The sequence below is a fragment of the Balaenoptera musculus genome, chromosome 2 (assembly GCF_009873245.2).
Source record: "Balaenoptera musculus isolate JJ_BM4_2016_0621 chromosome 2, mBalMus1.pri.v3, whole genome shotgun sequence".
NCBI lineage: Eukaryota > Metazoa > Chordata > Mammalia > Artiodactyla > Balaenopteridae > Balaenoptera > Balaenoptera musculus.
This window is the reverse complement of record NC_045786.1, coordinates 165,461,500-165,479,809: the sequence shown is the minus strand read 5'-3', so window position 1 is coordinate 165,479,809 and position 18,310 is coordinate 165,461,500. Positions and strand designations below refer to the sequence as shown.

The 18,310-nt window shown below is 44.7% G+C and overlaps 2 protein-coding genes across 11 annotated transcripts in view; one reads left to right on the top strand and one right to left on the bottom strand.

Moving 5' to 3' along the window:
• LOC118890846 (interferon alpha-inducible protein 27-like protein 2) overlaps positions 1-3,585 on the bottom strand; it is a 31,697-nt gene extending 28,112 nt beyond the window's left edge. For 2 of the 10 annotated variants that reach the window (XM_036844188.1, XM_036844191.1), the window contains exon 1: positions 17-328. The gene's annotated coding sequence lies outside the window, so the exon portion shown is untranslated. Of the gene's footprint in view, positions 1-16; positions 329-2,827 lie in introns of those variants that run through there. The other 8 variants (XM_036844183.1, XM_036844187.1, XM_036844185.1 and 5 more) reach the window with 8 other exon arrangements.
• A 3-nt stretch (positions 3,586-3,588) lies between these two features.
• DDX24 (DEAD-box helicase 24) lies at positions 3,589-18,129 on the top strand. Its single transcript, XM_036844181.1, is given in 8 exon segments — positions 3,589-3,679; positions 4,280-4,377; positions 4,994-5,713; positions 12,674-12,854; positions 12,856-13,241; positions 14,315-14,468; positions 14,728-15,243; positions 17,236-18,129. Coding segments are annotated over 6 exon segments (2,052 nt in total). The 5' UTR covers positions 3,589-3,679; positions 4,280-4,377; positions 4,994-4,998; the 3' UTR covers positions 17,336-18,129.
• The last annotated feature ends 181 nt before the right edge of the window (positions 18,130-18,310 follow it).

Sequence of the window (18,310 nt, the reverse complement as noted above, 5' to 3'; positions counted from 1 at the left end):
CTACGCCCCTGCCTACCCTGCGAGGTCACTGTCTGGGAAGGAAGAGCAGTGTCAGAAGTTCTGCAGGTAGTGAGGCTGCCGAGGACGCCAGCTGGGTGTTAACGTCCCCTACTGTGACTGTGTTACTGTCAGCTTCCCCTTTCATGGCCGTTAGCATTTGCCTTATGTATTGAGTTGCCCCTATGTTGGGGGCATAAATATTTACAATTGTTGTATCTTCATCTAGGACTGATCCCTCGGTCATTATGCAGTGTTCTTCTTTGTCTCTTGGAAGAGTCTTTATTTTAAAGTCTATTTTGTCTGATATGAGAATTGCTTCTCCAGCTTTCTTTTGATTTCCATTTGCATGGCATATCTTTTTCTATCCCCTCCATGCTGGATGATGTCTAAGCCCAAAAGTCCAAGGAGGAAGTGAGTCTATCTCTTCCCAGGCTTGGTGCCAGGTAGAACTCACCTTTGCACACTAATGCAAGGGTGAGGCCTGCGTGGGTGAGTCTTCCGCGGGAGCATTATTTTCCCTCTCAAAATCGCTTCTTGGATATGTGAGAAATCCATAGTCCTCCTTTTCATAAAACTCGACTGCAATTCTTGTGAACTTTATTTTGTATGAGATCGTCCTTCCCCTGCCTGCCATGATTTACAAATTTATAGCACAAAACATTTTACCTTGGCTGACAAATGGCACAGAGCCCTAATCTCACATCTGTAATAACCAAGGAGGCAGTATGGGTTAGTGGTTAACAGCATGATCTCTGACCAGTGCCTGAATTGGAATCCTTAGTTGTGACCTTTGGCAAGTGAATTACCCTTGATGTGCCTTAGTTTGGACGCACATAGGCACTCACAATATAGGTGCTATTATTACATTTACTTCTTTCTGTTCCTTACCCCTAGTGGAATAAGTCTCATGAAAAGTGTAGATTTGTCTGTCGTCTTCCCCTGGGTCAGGAGCTCAGTAAATATTTTCTTTTTAAGATTTTTTTTGATGTGGACCATTTTTAAAGTCTTTAATGAATTTATTACACTATTTCTTCTGTTTTATGTTTTGGTTTTCTGACCGTGAGGCATGTGGGATCTTATCTCCCCGACCAGGGATCGAACCCGCACTCCCTGCATTGGAAGGCGAAGTCCTAACCACTGGACCGCCAGGGAAGTCCCAGTAAATGTGTTTTGAATGAAAGAATGAATAAGGAGAAAAAAGGGGAAAGTGAGAATCTCAGTGTGAAGCTGGGGGGAAAAGGAGGGGCAGGAAATGAAAGAAGGGGCAGAATCAGGGGTGGAAGAGGCCTCTGCTTGGAATATGCTTGAATGTCCTGGGAAATGAGGCTTTGTCCCTTGTGCAATACAAGGACATGAGGGACCAGACCTAGGACCTGTCTGTCCCCCACCCCCACCCCTGCTTAGTTTTAGGACAACAGCCCCAAACAGCTCAGCAAAAACTGCTCCAGTTTCTCCTGGGATACTGGGTGACACTGTCCATGGGACACAGAGGGGAGAGGTTTTCACAGCAAGGTTGCAGGAGCCCCTCCTCCACGTCACTTGGTATCCAGTCTACTTTCCTGGCAGAATTCAGGGCATGAGGGACATCCCCCTCCTGGAGAAACAGGCCTATTGGTTTCTCTGAATTTCCTGTCACTAGAAGACAGCTAGAAAGACAACCTATGGAACAGTAGAGATTGGTACCATCAGACCACATGTGACATTAAAAACACCACAAACAAGGGTAAGAGACATGGAATCTACTGAGGGGAAAAAAAAAAAACCCAATACCCTTTGCATCATTAGAATCCCCAACGTAAAGAGAGTTCTTATGAAACAATTTTTCAAAAGAACTGTCTTTAAAAAGGAACTCAGACTAGAAGAGGTAGTTCCTAAAAAGAGAATTATACATGGCCGATAAATATTTGAAAACGTGTTCAATCTTGCTAATACTAAAAATCATTTTTAAAAGAGATAACTTTGTGTGTGTGTGTGTGTGTATGTGTTCCATGCATCTGTTAGTCAGGGTTCGGCTGCAGATAACAGAAGTCACCCTAGGTAACTTAAGCAGAACAGGTTTTTTGGGTTGTTTTGGTCGTGCAGCGGTCTCCATGGGTCACCGACCATGGGACCGGCCTCTCTCTAGGCGGCCTGAGGAGCCTGAGGGCCCTTGGGGTTCTGGGAGCCTGGGTCCCTCAGTGATGACAGCTGGGCAGCGTTTGGGGACCTGGCCCTGCGGGCGCCACCAGCTGAGATCTGCCTCCTTAGCGGGGCCTGGGCACTGGCGGGAGGACCCAGACCGGCTGCTGGACTAAGGCTCTCGGGCAGGGTAACCTGTCTGCACAGGGAACCCCTCCTCTTAGGCAGTGCCTGGACCTCGAAGGGTGAAAGTTGTGCCTTGGGACCTTGCCCTTCCTTGTCAGAACAGAGAATAACATTTGTTTGGTGGAGGCTAACAGGAACATGGTAACCTGACTGTGACCTGACCTCAAGAACAAGGGATGTGACACCAGGAAGTTTGCAACCACTAACCACGCCCCTCCCTCACCTTTCCTATAAAAGGGCTTTGCTGAAAGCTTGGGGAGTTCTGGGTTTTTAAGGCATGAGCCACCCGTCTCCTTGAAGGGCCCTGCAATATACCTTTCTCTGCTCCAAACTGACGTTTTGGTATTGTTTGGCCTCACTGTTTGTCAGGCACACAGACTTGCCTTCCGTAACATGACCTCTTCCTTGGGTTTGATAATTTGCCAAAAGGCTCACAGATCTCACGAAAGCACTTTACTCACCACTACTGATTTATTACAAAGGATATTAAAGGATACAAATGAACAGCCAGATGGAAAAGTACCTATGAGGAAGTCCGGAGCACAGGAAGTGCAGTCCCCGTAGACTTCAGGCACCAGTTGGGCACAGACTTTGCCACCCAGCTGTTAGGGACACACTGTCAAGTTCCTCCAAGAAATGAGTTAAGCTGTGTCCCATGGTGGCTCCGGGGTGGTGGGGAGGCTCACTCGACCTAAGCTTGGTGAATTCCCCCATTGTCCTTTAGGACTTCCCAAAGTCACCGGACATAGAGACAGTGCGTGGGAAAGGTTTCCCAGATGGTCTGGTGATCCCCACATCGAAAAAAAGATTAACTACCGTGAAGCTGATTTCTCTGCATATAACAAAGGACCCAGTTTAGCTTGATTATTGGAGGCAGCCCGACCTTCCCCAACCATCAGTGAGCAACAGGCGAGGCATGAAAACCTGCGGAAAACAACACCTCCAATACAGGCTGGTTGAGTTGTAAATTAAATGCTAAAACGTTTGCGAGGCTCCAGGCACACAGCCAGTACGTAAACAGCCACTGCGCTAAAACCAAAGCAAGAATACAAGAACTTACGTTCCCATACATGAGCTAGAACAGAGCCCCTTCAGAGGAGGTACGGCGGGCTCCACCTGTTGCTCCTGCTCCCTAAGCCCGAGAGGAGGACCTACCCGCGCAGCCTCCTCCACTCACCTTCCGCGCTCTCGGTATCCGGACTGCGAAAATGCGCCCCGCGCAGCGAATTAAATGCGGGGTCTAGAATGGGGGCGGGACTTCCTTCCCAGCGCGCAGGCGTGCGTGAGCGCAAGCCCCTCCCCGGAACTGCGGTGCACGCTGCCGAGGAGGGCTGGTGCAGCAGTGTGTGAGGCGGTTGGTCGGCGTCCCTAAACGGTGAGTACGGAGGCCTTAGCGGGGCCGGGGCGGGAGCCGGCACCCGAGAGGAGCTGGAGGCGGCCTCCCAGCGCGGGGCTCTCCAGGCCGTTGTGTTCTCGGGACCAGAGAGGGCGGCCGCCGGCCTCGTCAAGCGGCCTGGCCGACCCTGCGCCGGGGGCCCCTCGGTTTCTCTGCTTCGTGAGCCGGTTCGTGCCTGACGCGAGGCGCCAGCGCCGGGCTCCTGGCCGGGCGCCAGGAGGAGCGACCCCCACCCCCGCTTGCTCTGCGGGTCGCAGTCCGCGTCCTCGCCCCCATGTGCCTCCCCTCTTACCCCCGTCGTTGATCCGGGTTGCTTGTGATCGCGGTGTAGCCCATGCTGGGGGTGAACCTTCGTTGCGCTCTGGGTTGCTTTGCCGGCGGGGCGCCATGCTGAGCGGTTCTGGACGTGCGTCACCTTTTTGTCTTCGCGTGACGATCCAAGGAGACACACACCCTCATCATCCCCATTTTCCAGACGAGGAACTGAGGCTCACAGTGATTAATACGTGCACCCCAGAGCCAGAGCTGGCCAGTGACGGGTCCAGATTTGAACCAAGGTTTCCCTTTGTCTTTCCACAGGATCTATTTTCCTCGGCCTTTCTGAAAGGGGAGAACGTGGCTCGAGTTCCAGTCTGACGACTTGTGCATAGATCACTTGTTTTTAAATCACTTAAAAGGTAATGAAAAAGCTGGTTGGGTTTTAAGCCATTTGGCAAAGGTCAGAGTGGTGGCAAAGGCATCTGCCCTCTTGGGGCAAGGCTTGAGAAGGAAGAAGGCTCTGTGCACTCTTAATAAAGCTGTCCCCCTCACCCACCCTCCAGCGACCCCCTCAGATTCTTATTCAGCCTTCAAAATGGCTTGGGAGTGGCAGGCTTCACCCACCATGCTTTAGAGAATGTTATTTATTGCAGAGAACATTTTGTGACCTAGCTAGTAAACCTCTCCCCCCTTTTAAAAATATGAGAACGCTGAGGTTCAGAGAGGATTAAGCAGGAGCTGCCCAGGGCACACGAGCGGTTGTCATTGGATCTGGAATCCAAACCAGATCTCGCTCATATGTCTTTGCCACACCTCCTGTGTCCCCTCTGTTGCAGGCCAGGCTGCCCACTCTGCGGGTACATTTCTTTCCTTCTTTGATCTTCTCTAGCTGGCAGCATCAGCGTTAGAGCCATCTTTGTGTCTTCACTTCTTTGCAGGGCGTGATACTCTGTAGGCTGCTTAGAAACTATCTGTTGCCTCAGAACCCTGTGCTTCTCAGTTGCCAATCTAATGGAACATTTCTCTCCTTTTCAGCAACCATGAAGCTGAAAGAGAAAAAATCGAGGCCAGAGCCCCCAAACTATGGCAGAATTCAGAGGAAGGGCATCAAAGTTGTGGGAAAATGGAAGCAGGTGAAGATTGACCCAAATATGTTTGCAAACGGACAGATGGATGACTTGGTGTGCTCTGAGGAACTGACGGATTATCAGTTGGTCTCCTCTGGGGAGAGTTCCTCCAGTCTCTTCTCAAAGGAGGAGCCCAAGAAGAGAAAGTCACAAGCTGTTTGAGAAGGAGAGGAGGAAGGAGAGTCTACCTCCTCAAAGAAGAAGATGAAGTTGAAGAAGAGTAGAGATGTGGAAACTGAAGGAACCAGTGCCCAGAAAGTGTTTGAGGGCAAAGATACTGAGCCAGGGCCCCAGGGAGATGGCACAGTTTGTCCTGATCCAGAGGTAGGGGAGATGGCATCAGAAAGCCCGGCCCAGACGGTTCCAAAAAAGAAGAACAAGAAAGGGAAAAAAAAATCAGAGCCTCCCCAGGGTACTATTCCGAAGGTGCCCAAAAAAGCAAAGACGTGGATGCCTGAAATGTGTGATCACAAGGCAGATGTATCAGCTTGGAAGGATCTGTTTGTACCCAAGCCAGTTCTCCGAGCGCTCAGCTTCCTAGGCTTCTCTGCGCCCACACCAGTCCAAGCTCTGACCTTGGCACCTGCCATTCGTGACAAACTGGACATCTTTGTGGCTGCTGAGACAGGTAAGGGCATCCTTATCTGGCCAGGGCAAGATTGCTTCTGGATTGAGCTGTGGCTGCTAACAGGCTGGTTGGCTGGGAGACGGGAATGTTGGGGGCATGACCACAAAAGCACTGTTGAGTGAAGGTTTTTAGAGGTCGGCTAGCTCTGGGTTGAAAGAGGCCACTTCCTGATTGGTGCCCTAGGCAGGTCACTTTATTTCTCTGCGCCCTGTAGACCCTATTATAAAATGGAGATGGACAACTACAGTACCTGCTTCTTTTGCTATGTGGGTTAAATGTAAGTGCCTACTAAATTTATACATTTACACAATAGCAAACTAGTAACAAAGAACAATAGTAAACTAAAATTTACACAGTGCATTGTAAGTGATCTGTAAATGGTAGTTTTTTTCCAGGTCTTGAGCCTTTTCTGAATGGCTCAGAGGTAAAGTAGGGCTAAGATCAGCCCTCTGGAGAGGTAGATCTTCATTACTATAAGGAAGAAGTGTCTCTTTCGCAAGAGTTGTCCAAAGATAAAAAGGGCTGCGTTGGGAGTTGGTGGGTTTATTGGCCTTGGAAGGATTTGAGTTTGTGATGACCATTGGGTGGATTTGGTAGGCAGATTTGGGCAGGAGGTGACTGTTGGGACTAGGCATTGTTTGAAGATCCCTCATTCCTTGGGCCATCTAAGACTTTGTGAAGCCAGGACAGGTTGACTCACCCTGGGGAGACTCAACTACTGATGGGGGAAAGAGCAATACAAGCCTGGAACTATTAGTCTAACTTGACCAGCAATAACCAATAGAAATATATATGTAATGTGAGCCACATATGTAAGTTAAAATTTCCTAGGAGCCATATTTAAAAAGGTTTTTAGAAAGTGAAAATTAATTTTAACAATATATTTACCTACTTACATAGCATATTTCAGTACGCAATGAATGTAAAATTATTGAGATATTTTACATTCTTATTTTTATACTGTTTTCAGACTCTGATGTGTATTTTCAACTTGCCGCCCATCTCAGTTTAGAGTAACCACATTTTAAGTGCTTGACAGCTGTGTGTGGCTAGTGGCTACTATATTGTATGGCATAGAACTGTAACCAAAAGTGGGTCCAGCTGCTCGCTGCTCAAAAGCCAATAAAGAGGCCAGGTTGGTGGAAAGGAAAGTTTGCTTTATTTTGGATGCCGGCAATGGGGGCGGGGGTGTGGGGCAGGGCGGGGGGTGCTCCTGTCTGAAGGCCGACCCCCGCCCCCATCCAGTGGACAAGAGCTTTTATAGATGGAGGGGAGGGGGCCGCATGCAGAAACAGCAGAGTCAGCTGTTGACAGTCATCTTGAAATTGGTCATTGGTGGTCTGACCAGCATCGTCTTCATTGTTTTAAGTACAGTTAATCTTCAGTTCCAGGGTCGGTTTGTTTCCATTCTCTTGAGGCCAGTTCTCAGAATGACAGCTTATGTCATGGCTACAGTCTGGTCATCATGTAGTTAACTTTTTCCCCCTGGTGGGCGTTTTATCTGTAGATACACAGAGGGTATCTACAAGACAGCTCACAGGATATGGCTCAGAATATTATCTGTAGCCCTCGAGAAGGAACTAAAGGTCCTTAGCTATGCTTATTGACTAAACTATTATGATTTGGTCTTGTTGGACTACTTTCCTTTGCTTCTGCATTTTCTCACTTCTCTGATTAAACTTATTCTTTGGCTGAAGTTTTTCCACAGACAAAGGCAGGCAGAGGACATGGGGGGTGAGGACCATAGGGTCCTGCTCCATTTCAGAGCTAGACCATGTAGACCAGCGGTCCCCAACCTTTTTGGCACCAGGGACCGGTTTTGTGGAAGACAGTTTTTCCATGGAAGGGGGTGGGTGGTGGTTTCAGTATGATTCAAGTGCATTACATTTATTGTGCACTTTATTTCTATTATTGTTAGTTACATTGTAATATATAATGAAATAATCATACAGTTCACCATAATGTTGACGGGAGGCCGAGCTCAGGGAGTAATTTGAGCGATGGGGAGCGGCTGTAAATACAGATGAAGCTTCGCTAACTCGCCGGCCGCTCACCTCCTGCTGTGCGGCCTGGTTCCTAACAGGCCACAGACCGCTTCGGGTCCGTGGCCTGGGGGTTGGGGACCCCTGATCTAGACACTCTGTGCCTTGGATTTCTGGAAGAGTGGTCAGGAAACTTGAGGTGAGGTCCTGTATAAGAGTCATAAAGATGGAAGAGGGAGGAAACCCCAGGAAAGGGGGATGGAGGTAACAGTAATAGCTTAGAACATTTATTTAACATTTAAAATACGTCCTGTGTTACATGCATGAACTCAGTTTCTCAAAACCACCCTGAGGTAGGTTCCGTTATTATTCCCATCTTACTGAAGAGGAAACTCGGCCTCACAGAGGGGAGACAGTGTCCCTAAAACTGCCCCACTGAAAGTGGTAGTGCTTGAATAGTTCTAGACTAGGTCTCTGTGCTGTTAAGCATTCGGCTACACTACTTTGGTATGTGCAGAGAGGCCTGGAAGTCTGTTTCCGGAAGGCAGAGGAGAGATGTGAGCCACTGTGGCTAGAGGTTGACATTTGGATTTATACCACAGCTCCTATCAGGCTATTTCTATGGAATGCTGTGAATCCACAGGTCCAAGTCTCAAAGACTTTTGGGGCTGTGGGCAAACTGCTGCCAATGCAGATAATGAATATATCCATCACCCCCAAAAGATGTTTGGGCCCCTTAATAATCCCTCCTTCCCTACCTAGGCTCCCCTCCTTGTTCATCCCCATGTAACCTCTGATAGTCTTTCTATCGCTATCAATGAGTTTGCATTTTCCAGAATTTTAAAATGGAATCATACAATATGTATTTTGGGGAGGGAGAGTGTCTGCTCTTTAACTCAGCAAAGTTTGAGATTCAGCCATGTTATTGCAAATACCAATGGTTCGTTTCTTTTTATTGATGAGTAGTATTCCACTGTATGGATAGAGTGCAGTTTGTTTATCTATCTGTTGATGGATATAGTTCTGTTCTTCCTAGTTGTGGGCATTTACAAGTAAAACTGTCATAAATATTGGTGTATCAGTCTTTGTATGGATATATGCTTTGATTCCTGTTGGGTAAATACCTAGGTGTGGAATGGCTAGGTCTTATGGTAAATGTAACTTTTTAGGAGTTTTCCAAAGTGATTGTACCATTTTACGTAATCACCAGGTTATGAGAGTTCAGATTGGTCCATGTCCTTGCCAGTACTTGGTGTGGTCAGTCTTTAATTTGATTTAGACTTTAAAAATTTTAGTGATATTTCCTTGTGGCTTTCATTGGTATTTCCCTAGTGACTCGTTGAGCAGCCTTTTCGAGTGCCTAATTGTATCCATATTATCTTCTTTGGTGGTGTCTGTTTAGTTCTTTTGCCCATGTTTTAATTGGGTTGTGGTTTTCCTATTATTGAATTCATAATATATTCTAGATACACTTCCTTTATCAGATATGTGATGGGCATTCTTTTCTCCCAGTCTGTGGCTTATTTCTTCATTCTTCTTACAGTGTCTTTCAAAGAGCAGGAGTTATTTATTCTGATGAAGTTTAAATGATCACTTTTTCTTTTACAGATGTGCTTACCTAAGAATCCTTTGCCTAACAAGATCACAAAGATTTTCTCCTATATTTTCTTCTAGAAGTGTTACTAGTTTTAGGTTCTGTGTTTCAGTCTGATCCTTCCTGTGTTAACTTTTATGGGGAGAAATACAGATCAGAGGTTTGGTTTTGTTTTGCATGTGGCTATCTAATTATTCCAGCACCGTTTGTTGAAAAACTACTCTTTCTCCACTGAATTGCCTTTGCATCTTTTTTGAAAATCAGTGACCGTATAGGTGTGGGTCTATTTCTGGAGTCTTTTCTTTGCCATTGATCTATTTGTCTATCTTTACTGTTTTCCCAATACCTCACTATGTTGGATACAGTAGCTTTAGAATAAGTCTTAAAATCAGGTAGCATAAGTCCTCCAGTTTTGTTCTTTTTAAAAGTTATTTTGGCTATTCTAGGCCCTTGGCGTTTCAAGGTGAATTTTAAAGTCAGTTTTTCAATTTCTACAAAAAAGTCAGCTGGTATTCGGATTGGGATTGCATTGGTTATAGAGCCAACTGAGGACATGACATCTGGACAATATAGAATCTTCCAGTCCATGAATGTGGTATAGCTCTCCATTTTTTTTAGGTCTTCAGTTTTTCTTAGCAGCACTTTGTAGTTTTCAGTGTATGCACATCTATTAGATTTATCCTTAAGTACGTCATATTTTCGATGTTTTTGTAAATGGTAATTTAAGATTTCCTATTTCTGATGCTAATAAATAGAAATCTGCATATTTGTATATTGATCTTGTATCCTGCAACTTGGTACCATCAACTGGTTTCTTGAAGATTATATAGGATTTTCTTCAAAGATGATTATTCATCCAGTCTGGGCGCCTTTTGTTTATTTTTGTCTTATGTGTTGCACCGGCTAAAACTCCAGTACAACTGGAATTGAAGTGCTATAGTGGGCATCATTGCTTCGTTCCTGATCTTTGGGGAAAGATATTCAGTGTTTCATCATTAAGTGTGATGTTAGCAGTAGGTTTTTTCCTATTTGTCCTCTGTCAGGTTGAGAAAATTCTCTTCTGTTTCTAGTTTGCAGAAAGATTTTTATCAGGAATGGTTACTGTGTTCTTTTAAACGCCTTTTCTGCGTATATTGAGATATATGTTTTTTTTATTTTCCGTTTGTTGATAATGATGATAAACTGAACTTAGTCGCAGTGTATTATTTGTACATTGTTGGATTTGATTTGCTAAAATTTTGTTAATGGTTTTTGAATTTCTGTTAATAGGATATTGGTTTGTAGTTTTGTCTTCTTGTAATGTCTTTGACTGATTTTGGAATCAGAGTAATGCAGGCCTCAGAGTGAGTTGAAGTATTCCCTTCAATTTTCTGAAAGAGTGTGTATAGAATTGGCATTTTCCTTCCTTAAATATTTGGTAGAATTCATCTGTGCTTGCACTTTTCTGTATAGGATGGTTTTTAATTATGAACTTAATTACTTTACCATATTAGAAATATTTTTATTTTTTCTTGAGTGATAGTTTACTACTTGCAGTTCAGTTAGTTTTTGTTTTGTGAATGTTGAAACCCTGTTATTAGATGCATAAATGTTTAGGACTATTGTATCCTCTAAATGAATTCACTTTTTTCATTATGAAAAGGCCCTCTTTTTCCCTGAAGTATTCTGTGTTCTAAAATCTCCTTTGTCAGGTTATTAATGTAGCTTTTCCAGCTTTATTTTGATTAATGTTAGCATGGTGTGTCTTTTTCCATACTTGTACTTTTGTCCTATTTATATCTTTCTATTCAAAGCGAGTTTCTTATAGGCAGCGTACAATTGGGTCTTGCTGTTTAATCCAACTATCTGTCTTTTAATTGTGTTGAGGTCGTTTACATTTCATGTGATTATTGATAATGGTTGGGTTTTAATCTGTTTTGCTATTTGTTTTCTATTTTTCCCAACTATTGTTTATTCCTTTGTTACTCTTCTACCTTCTTTTGGATTGAATATTTGTGATACCATTTTATCTTTTTATTGTCTTATTAGCTATAACTCTTTGTTATGTCCTTTTGGAGGTTGCTTTTGGGTTCGCAGATGATGTCTTTAGTATATCATACTCTGCCTTCAAGTGATAATATACTACTTTACATATAGTACAAGAACGTTAACAAGAGTATAATTCCATTTTTTCTTTGCTTTGTGCTTTTTGTTTTATACTTTATGTGTTAGAAATCCCCAAACACATTTTTATTATTTTTGCTTTAAATAATCCATTATTTTTTAAAGAAGTTTTAATAAGAAAAAGACATTTTTAATATTTATCCATGTCACCGTTTCTGGTGCTCTTCATTCCTTCGTGTTGATCCAGATTTTCAGCGAATATCATCTTTTGTTTTACCTGAAAGACTTCCTTTAATATTTCTTGTATACCAGGTCTGCTGATGATAAATTCTTTCAGCTTTTGTATACCTACAAAAGTCTTTAGTTTGCATTTTGTTTTGAAAGAGATTTTTGCTAAGTGTAGAGTTGTAGATTGTCAGATTTTTTTCCCCAGGTCTTCAGATAAAGATGTCATTGCACTGTTTTGTAGCATTTGTTGTTTCTGATGAAAAGTGCTGTTTTTCTTATCTGAAGTTTTATGAGTTTGTTTTTGCTTTCTTTTTTGTTGTTGTTATAGTTCTTGCTTATAGTACCTCGTTCCTGAGAGATGCTCATTTTCCTCTGAAAATTACCTCTGAGAGTTCTTTGAGTTCTGTGATAAAAGTTTCTTCATAAAGAGGTCACTTATTTGCTTCTGCTTGAGGCATTTTAATTTTGGAGCCACTTTAAATTCTCAGATTGAAGTGTTTCGTTTTGTTTGTTTGTTTTTGTCCACACAGATGGTGTGAATACTTGGGCTCCATATACATTCAAAGGCTACTTTGAAAATGTTCAAGCATAGACAGAAGTTTTAAAGTTTTCTCGAAAACTAAGAAAAGTTTATTTTACTCCCTCCTTCCCCACCAGAGACAGGTTTTGGGAAAGTATTATACAGATGTTCATTCCTTACCCTTCAATTTTGTGTTCCTTCACAACAGCAACAAACACACACACACACACACACAACTTGCCCATCTCTTTAGGGTTTCATTGTTTGGACATTTGTCTGTAGTTTATTGGTGACCTCAGCCCGCAATGCCAGTCTGTCAGACTTTTCCTCAGACTCCTAATTACAGGTGCCCTCTGGTTGCAGAGCTGTAGGGGTACCGTACCTGTGTAGGGTAGAAGGAGCTTTGGATTGGTCAGGGTGGCACTTGGCTATGTCAGGGTCCCTTATTCCGTGTAAAGGATAGAACCTCAGGCAAAAGTATGTACATCTGTTGATTGACACTGTTTTTGTTTGTTTTTTGTTCTGCTTCTAAGGAAGTGGGAAAACTCTTGCCTTTGCCATTCCAATGATTCATGCAGTGCTGCAGTGGCAGGTGAAGAAGAAGCCTATCCCAGCTCTAAGTAACACAGGAGCACCACTTGGGGAGACCAGTAATGAGGCTGGAGTTGAGACAGGATCACCAGGCAGGGCTGGAACTGAGTCTGGAGCTTTGCCTGTTGAGATTGGAAGCACTGCCCAGGGAGGCTGGAGCGAAGGCTAGAGCACCACGCAGCCAGGCAAGAGCCAAGATTGGAGCTACAGTCTCAAACCAGGTACTGCCCTCCTGTGATGATGATGATGATGATGATGATGATGATGATGATGATGATGATGATGATGCCGGTGAAGGACCTTCTTCCCTGATCAGGGAGACGCCCGTTCCCAAACAGGATGAAAACAAGGAGGAAAAGCTTGATGAAGAGCAGACTAGAAAGTTAAAACAAGAATTGGGTGGCAAAATTGCACATCCAAGGCGTCCTCTGCTTGGACTGGTTCTGGCTCCCACTCGAGAGCTAGCCGTTCAAGTCAAACAACACATTGATGCTGTGACCAAGTTTACAAGTGAGGTTTAATTCCGTTTAATAAATGTTGCCTGAAAGGATTCCAGTAGCTGGGGTGGCAGAGGTGAATCAGCTGTGCCCGCCCTCTAGGGGGAATCTTTCTCTCCTGCCAGAGAATTAAGCCCGACAGAAAACTGTTTGAGTGACACATTCTTTATTCTCCCAAGGATAACACATAGCTAATGCTATTCTAGCTGCATAGGAAATTGGTTAACTTACTGGATACAGTAGATACTTGGGGCAGCGTTTGGCAAACCAGTGTTTGGGTTTTTTTTTTATTTTTTGTAAATAAAGTGCTGCCACACCCACTTATTTACATATGTCTATGGTCACTTTTGCATCACCAATGCAGAGTGGAATAGAGGTAGTAATTGTACAGAGACCATTTAGCCCACAGGGCCAAAAATGTTTACTGTTGGAAAGGTTTGCTGACTCCTGCCTTAGGGCATTAGAACTTAACTTTTTCAGGGAATTCTTTGGGAAAGGCTGCAGAGTCGGGGTTTCAATTTTATAGTAAAAGGAGCAGTTACTTATCAAGCTCTGACTGTGTATTACAAGGCACTTTACTAAGCGCTTTGCTTGCATGATCCTTTGTGTTCCTTCCATACTGGCTACCTTGCGAAGTCCTCCACTAGAGAGGAGAAGAGAACACTAGGCATCAGAGGAGATTCCGGTTAATTTTAATTGAGGGGCGTGGGCGGGAACTCCTAGGGGAGGTGTGTCACAGCTGCAGGTTACATCTTTCCCAGCACTGTGGTGCACCACTGCTCATTTTTTCCAGAGCTTTGGATGTCACCATGCCTGGGTTCAAATCCAGCCCTACTGGTGTGGTTGGAGGGGAAGGAGTAGAAAAAAATGAGGTTGGGGAAATAGTGAGGGCCTAGATCATGGAAGACCTGGTAAGCCCTCTAGCAATGGCATCAACAGGGCAAGCCAGCTCTTAGCACCCCCCTGGAGAGGGGAGCTGTGCTGGTGACTGGCAGCCTTTACTAATCTGGGGGCGCCTGTGTCAGCGTTGGAAGAAATGAGCAATCAGTCCGAATAACAGTGTCCCTTTTGTTTTGTGTACCGTAGGCATGAAAACTGCTATTTTGGTTGGTGGACTGTCCACACAGAAACAGCAGAGGATGCTGAACCGTCAGCCTGAGATTGTGATCGCCACTCCAGGCCGGCTGTGGGAGCTAGTTAAAGAAAAGCACCCTCATTTGAGCACCCTTCGGCAGCTCAGGTGAGAAACAGGACCTCCCCCTTGCCCCCACCCCCTGTTCTGAAGCGGACCTGAGGTGACATGGTACAGTGTGCAGTGCCTTCTCCCTGTTACAAAGTGCCGTGGTGTGGTACTAGCCAGACTTGGGCCTTTAGAAAACCGAGCGCGTGTGAGGGAGATTGGTTGAGGGCCCTGGGGGCGGTGGGGCGGTAGAGTACGCTGTGGATGACTCCTCTTACCTGCTGCTAACCAGGCGATGTGGGTCTGTCTGGATCCGTAGGTGCCTGGTGGTCGATGAGGCTGACCGCATGGTTGAGAAAGGCCACTTTGCTGAGCTCTCAAAGCTGCTAGAGATGCTCAGTGATTCCCAGTACAACCCAAAGAGACAGACACTTGTTTTTTCGGCCACGCTGACCCTGGTACATCAGGCTCCTGCTCGAATCCTTCACAAGAAGCACGCTAAGAAAATCGACAAAACTGCCAAACTTGACCTCCTCATGCAGAAGATTGGCATGAGGGGCAAGCCCAAGGTCATCGACCTCACAAGAAAGGAGGCCACGGTAGAGACACTGACAGAGACCAAGATCCATTGTGAGACTGATGAGAAAGACTTATATCTGTACTACTTCCTGATGCAGTATCCAGGCCGCACCTTAGTGTTTGCCAACAGTATCTCCTGCATCAAACGCCTCTCTGGGCTCCTCAAAGTCCTGGATATCATGCCACTGACCCTACATGCCTGCATGCACCAGAAGCAGAGGCTCAGAAACCTGGAGCAGTTTGCCCATCTAGAGGAGTAAGTCAGGCCTGTGCACAGATTAGCCATTGGGTCTAGGTCACCAGGATGGTGGGAAGCTACCTTCTCTCGTGGGAGCCTTATCGGTAGAAGGTAGCCTTTTTTTTTTGCACAGCGTGAGGCAGGCTTACTCTCATCTAGTACATTTGGTTGCTGGGAATGCCCAACAGAAACTTCTTTAATAATGAGTAATGGTGACAATAATACCTATTATTATTGAACACTTACCAACAGATTAAGTATTGTGCTTGCATTTTAGATACATTATTACATTCATTCACTTGTAACATCCTTGAGAAGAAGAATAGAGTCATGGTTAAGAGCACAGACTGGAAGCGGACTGCTTGAGATCAAATCCTGGCTGTGTCACTTCTAGCTGGTCAGATTACTTTGTGTTTCAGTTTTCTCATAATCAGTATAATAATAGAAGTTATGGCAGAGGGTTGCTCTGAGGAGTAAGTGAATTTATGCATTTGAAGTGTTCGGAACAGTGCTTGGCACATGGTATGAGCTTGCTAAATGTTAGCTTTAATACTTACCACTTGTCATTATTCTTATTTTATAGATAAAAAAAGTAAGGTTTAGAACAGCACATAAGCTTGCCCAAGGTTTCTCAGCTTGGAAGTGGTAGAGCTGGGCCTCAGACCAGCCTGTCAGACTGCGGAGCTCACGCTGTCGTGTCCATCTGCTCTTGGGCCAGACTGATGGTCAGGCAGGCAGCACGGGGCAGATTGTCAAAATGAGGGCCTGGGAAGCTGGGCTTTAAATTGGCTTCTGCCCACATTGTTTTGTCAGGTTACCGGTTACAGATTAGTTTCAAGAACAAGTGGTTCACTTCCCTCTGAATGTTAGTAAGTAGAGTTAGTGGTTCATTGGATCAGGAGTTGGCAAACTATAGCCCATGGGCCAGATCTGGCTTGATGCCTGTTTTTATAAGTAAAGTTTTATCGGAACACAGCGAGGCCTATTTATGTATCGTCTATAGCTGTTTTTGTGCTATAATGGCAGAGTTGAGTAGTTTCAACAGACGTCACCCACGAAGCCAAAAATAGTTTACTCTCTGGCCCTTGACAGAAAAAGTTTGCTGACCTTGACTTAGAGCAGTGGTTTAATATTTTACAAACTTTAGTTTGCATCATATTCCGCAGCCCTATCTCAGAGATACAGGAAGTGGGGACCCTGAAGGGCCTAAAATCTTAAGTTTTTAAGACATAGCTCAGGTGCTTTTGACTCCCCTCAAACTACACATACATTAAGAAACATCATCCAGTACATATTATTGAGTGCTTGCTGTGAACCTGGCACTGTTCTAGGGGCTGGTAATAGAATAGTGAGTAGTGCAAAGTCCCTGCTCTCATGGAGTTTACATCCCAGGGGAGGGAGGTAATAAACTGAAAAGTAAGTATGCAGTTCGTCAAGTGGTGCTAAGTGCTAAGAAGTAAAGTTGTATAGGGAGTTGTGCAGACTGTGGGTGTGTGGTCTGGGAGGCTTTTCTCATAAGGTGAGATTTGAGCAGAAAGTAAGGAAATGTGAATATCTGAGGAAGACCTTTATGGCCTAAGGTGCACTAAGTGCACAGGCTGGGAGGCAAGAGCAGGTTTGGCATGTTTGAGGAAGAGCGAGGAGAGCAAGGACGCCTGTGTGACTGGAGGGAATTAAGTGGGAGGGTGATAGGAGATGAGGTCACCGACCTAGAGTATGGCCCCATTTAATGCACTGGAGGTAGTCTTTATTATTGCAGAGTGTGGCTTGTCGATTGCGGCCAGTGAAACCCAGGTTTGGATCCTGGCTCCACAACTGAACAGCCATATATATACCTTGGGAAGTTAATCTCTCTGAGCCTCAGCTTCTTTATCTGTCAAAGGGACATATGTAATAGTATTGTCTCGTAGAGTGTTTGTAAGGATTGTCGTGTTTAGAGTACTCAGTGGTAAGAATTTGATTAATGATAGCCGTTAGTTATTATTAATGAGCTTTCTCTCTCCACCACAGTTGTGTTCTCCTGGCGACAGATGTGGCAGCTCGGGGCCTGGATATTCCTAAAATCCAGCATGTCATCCATTACAAGGTAGGGACATCAGGGAATTTGTAGGCATCTCCCAACATTGAGTGGGGAATTTTTAAAGCAAGGGTTGAGGGAGGGAGGAAGGGGAGGGAGGAGGAATTGTTGGTCCCAAGGCCTCATGCAACAGAGAATTCCACGAGCATCTAGTGACCAACTGGCTGCTGCCACTTTTGGAACACTGTGGTGAGAGTTTGTTCTCCAAAACCTCTTGACACTGTCTGATGTCAAATGTCAGATAACCCCTTTCTTTTTGACTTGGGCAGGCTACTTAATATTGGCAGGTTAGAGTCTTAGTTTCTTCCATGAAATGGGCATAATAAGTTTAGCATATAAAATGATTACCCTGCTTGTAGAGAAATAAAAGAGTGTGGTAATTAAGTCCTGCCTGGGCTTAAATCCCAGCTGTGTAACCCTGAGCAAGTTATTTAGTGTCTTTGTGCCTCAGTTTTTTCATTTGTTAAATGACAGTTATTACAGTATCGACTTCTTAAGTTCTTATTAAGGTGAAATAAGTTATTACGTGTGAGAAGTTTAGAAAGCCAGGTGGCACTTCCTAAATGTTAGCTGCCGTTGATCCTGACATTAATATCAGCGCATGTACCTGGTAAAGATTAGCATAGAGTGGCGGTTAGGCCTATGGGCTCCGGGACCACACTTCGAGCGTTTGAATGCTTCTTGGCTGCTGCTTAGTGGGTGAGCTTTCGGCATGTTACTTAGTATGTCTGGTTTCAGTGTCATCGTTTGTAAATTGGGAGTAATAACGCTACCTACGCCATAGGGTTATCACCGAGTTAAATGAGCTAATGCTGACGGATCGCCTAGCGAGTGTAAGTACTCAATAAATGGGAGCTATTCTGGCAAGATTATTTCCCCTTTAAATCCTTCATGCTTTTAACCATCTTTGAGGGTGCCAATTCAGTTTAGCAAATCTTTATTCTTCCTCTTTTTGGGAAAGAGTCTGGGTCAGTCTCCAGGAAATATCCAGATGAACAAAATACCGTT